The 3336-nt window shown below is 47.5% G+C and overlaps 1 protein-coding gene across 1 annotated transcript in view; it reads left to right on the forward strand.

Annotated features, from left to right (window-relative positions):
• FAM43B (family with sequence similarity 43 member B) overlaps window positions 1-855 on the forward strand; it is a 6493-nt gene extending 5638 nt beyond the window's left edge. Inside the window, exon 3 of the mRNA XM_018574452.1 lies at window positions 441-855. Coding sequence (XP_018429954.1) covers window positions 441-855 — 415 coding nt within the window. The remainder of the gene's footprint in view (window positions 1-440) is intronic.
• The last annotated feature ends 2481 nt before the right edge of the window (window positions 856-3336 follow it).

Below are 3336 nucleotides of genomic sequence, written 5' to 3' on the forward strand. Positions count from 1 at the left end.
TCTTAGGGTTCGTTCGCGGGGGGCGGTGCGTTGCGGTCCGATTCTGACCGCAACGCACTGCCCTAAGGTGTGAACGAACCCTTACTGAACTCCACCTGACTAAAAACAATGCACTCCCTGTGCGGCTTATTGATTGTAGCTCAGCCGCCATCCAGCAGGCATGCTGACTGTACTGCCTGGTGCACAAGTCGCCACTAGAGGGCAGCTTACTCATCTGTATTTCTATCAAATGTAATAAAAGGAGAAAAAGTGACAAGGTAAAACTCGGCTGAAACATTACTTTCTGCAGCAACTACGACCCCCTGATTGTACTGACAGTATGACACCTGACACGGCGACACCGGGCGATTCTGTGCAGAGATCTCTGATGTAAGTGATACAGAGTTCCAGCGGTGACACGATTGGAGCGTCACACAATTGTTCATTTCGGGGTGTGCTAGAGACTGGAAGAACCTGGGAGAGATTAGGAAAGATACTGGGGGATACTGGGAGAGACTGGAAGAGATACTGGGAGAGACTGGAAGATACTGGGAGAGAGACTGGAAGAGAGACTGGGAGAGAGACTGGGAGAGATACTGGGAGAGACTGGGAGAGATACTGGTAGAGATACTGGGAGAGAGACTGGGAGAGATACTGGGAGATACTGGGAGAGATACTGGGAGATACTGGGAGAGATACTGGAAGAACCTGGGAGAGATTAGGAGAGATACTGGGAGAAACTGGAAGAGATACTGTGAGAGACTGGAAGAGACTGGGAGAGAGACTGGGAGATACTGGGAGAGAGACTGGAAGAGATACTGGGAGATACTGGTAGAGATACTGGAAGAACCTGGGAGAGATACTGGGAGAGATTAGGAGAGATACTGGGAGATACTGGGAGAGACTGGAAGAGATACTGGGAGAGACTGGAGGATACTGGGAGGGAGACTGGAAGAGAGACTGGGAGAGAGACTGGAAGAGATACTGGGAGAGACTAGAAGATACTGGGAGAGATACTGGAAGATACTGGGAGAAACTGGAAGATACTGGAAGATACTGGGAGAGATACTAGGAGAGATACTGGAAGATACTGGGAGATGCTGGGAGAGAGACTGGGAGAGATACTGGGAGAGATACTGGAAGGGATACTGGAAGGGATGCTGGGAGAGATACTGGGAGATGCTGGGAGAGAGACTGGGAGAGATACTGGGAGATACTGGGAGAGATACTGGAAGGGATACTGGAAGGGATACTGGGAGAGATACTGGGAGACACTGGGATATAACAGCGGACTGCGATACCAGAACATGTTGTGAGATCACCTGACCTAATGATGAGCATTATATATCTTATATCTGGAGGGCGGTGATGTCACTCCTGGGCTGTGTGATATATCTTATATCTGGAGAGCGGTGATGTCACTCCCGTATCATGTGACATTGATGGTGGGAATGAAGGGTGGTCTGCGGTCATGCTGGTGAGATTCCCCCGGGGTGAATTGTCTCGGTGAATGGATTGGGATATCGAGTGATTTCCGTTTCGGGGAAATGTCTCCGGAGTTTATATATTGGAAATTGTTGAACCTTCAGAGCGGTGACACGTGATTTATATATCGGCTGAGGAGCGATCAATAAGCTGCTGACACACGCGCACGGGGCCCCATAATATGGCGTCTGACACAGAACCAGCGCTGGAAGTGAGAAGAAATCTCTCCAAAGAAAGATTTATTTTTTTTTATTTATTTTTGCCATGTGTCCCCATTAGTGAGATTTCCCTTCACTTCCTTTCCAGGAGACATAACAGGTTAAAGAGTTGTCACCAGACAATCTCTACCTGTCCTGGTGACAACTCAAAATTTTGGATATCCTGTCACTTCCTGTCTCGGTGACACCAGGACAGAGAGGGTGAACAGCGACAACTGCGTTTGTGCCATAACATCCGTTGCCACACTGCAGCAGAATGATTACATGTGAACGGCTCTCAAACCTGACATCTGGACAACCGCATGACTCCAAGTCAACTGACTGAAGGTCACGCTGTGTCTCCCATGGCAACCAGTCATTTTATTCATCAACATTGACAAAAACAAAAGCAGTGGAGCGGGAATGGTTGCTAAAGGAACAAGAAGAGATCTTTCAGTGACTTTTTGGCAGATGAGGCCTGCTGTGTTCCCCGTAGCAACCAACCATCTTCCCATTCATGCATCAAGGACAGGTTAGGGGATGAAAAATTGAGGTTTACTGGTTGCCACGGGCAACATTGTCTTTATAGGTCACATTGATAAACAAGGCGTACCGTGGTATCCATAGTAACTGGACAGGGCCGAATAGGGGATGAAAGAAGAAAGTTTACTGGTTGCCACGGGCAATTTATCAGTCGCATTCATAAACATGGAGACCGTGGTATTCATAGCAACCGGACAGGGCAGGTGAGGGGATGGAAGAAGGAAGTTTACTGGTTGCCACGGGCAACTTATCAATCACACTGATAAACAAGGAGCACCGTGGTATCCGTAGTAACCAGACAGTGCAGTTTAAAGGATGAAAAATGGAGGTTTACTGGTTGCCACGGCCAACATTGTCCTTATCAAGCACATTGAAAAACAAGGCGTACCGTAGTATCCATTGTAACCGGACAGAGCTAGTTCCCCAACTGAGATAGGGGATGGAAGAAGAAAGTTTATAGGTTGCCACGGGCAACTTATCGGTCACACTGATGAACAAGGAGCACCGTGGTATCCATAGTTTGGGGATGTAAGAAGGAAGCTAATTGGTTGCCACGGGCAACATAATTCTTATCAGTCACATTGATAAAAAAAATGAGATATCCATAGCAACCGGACGGAGCAGGTTAGTGGAGAGAAGGACGTTTACTGGTTGCCACGGGCAACTTATCAGTCACAATAATGAACAAGAAGTACCGTGGTATCCATAGCAACCAGACAGGGCAATTTAGTTCATGAAAGTGACTGGTTACCACGGGCAACACAGACAATGTATGATAGAGATATGGCGCATTTTGGGACATTTTTCTAATATGATGATTTCCCCAATTTATTGATGGACATCGCTGACACAGAGGAAAATGGAGAGGCAACCTTCATAAAACAGAGTGCCAATTGCCATGACCTCCGACCTCTCCATCTCAGGTTTGTTTCCCAAAACAACTTTTTTGTTTGTTTGTTTTTATAACTTTTTTGTAATAAAATTGCAGAATTTGCTCCCGGTTTGATTTCCCCCGTGACGCGATACGTGGGGGCGCCTGTGAGGAAGGGGTTAATGGTTACCATAGCGATACGACCCTCTCCACTCAGCAGAACTGTGTCAGTGCGCACAGCTGCCCCTCCCAACCCACCCG

This window comes from Nanorana parkeri, unplaced genomic scaffold (genome assembly GCF_000935625.1).
Source record: "Nanorana parkeri isolate BGI_ZX_2015 unplaced genomic scaffold, ASM93562v1 scaffold2975, whole genome shotgun sequence".
In the NCBI taxonomy this organism is placed as follows: Eukaryota; Metazoa; Chordata; class Amphibia; order Anura; family Dicroglossidae; genus Nanorana; species Nanorana parkeri.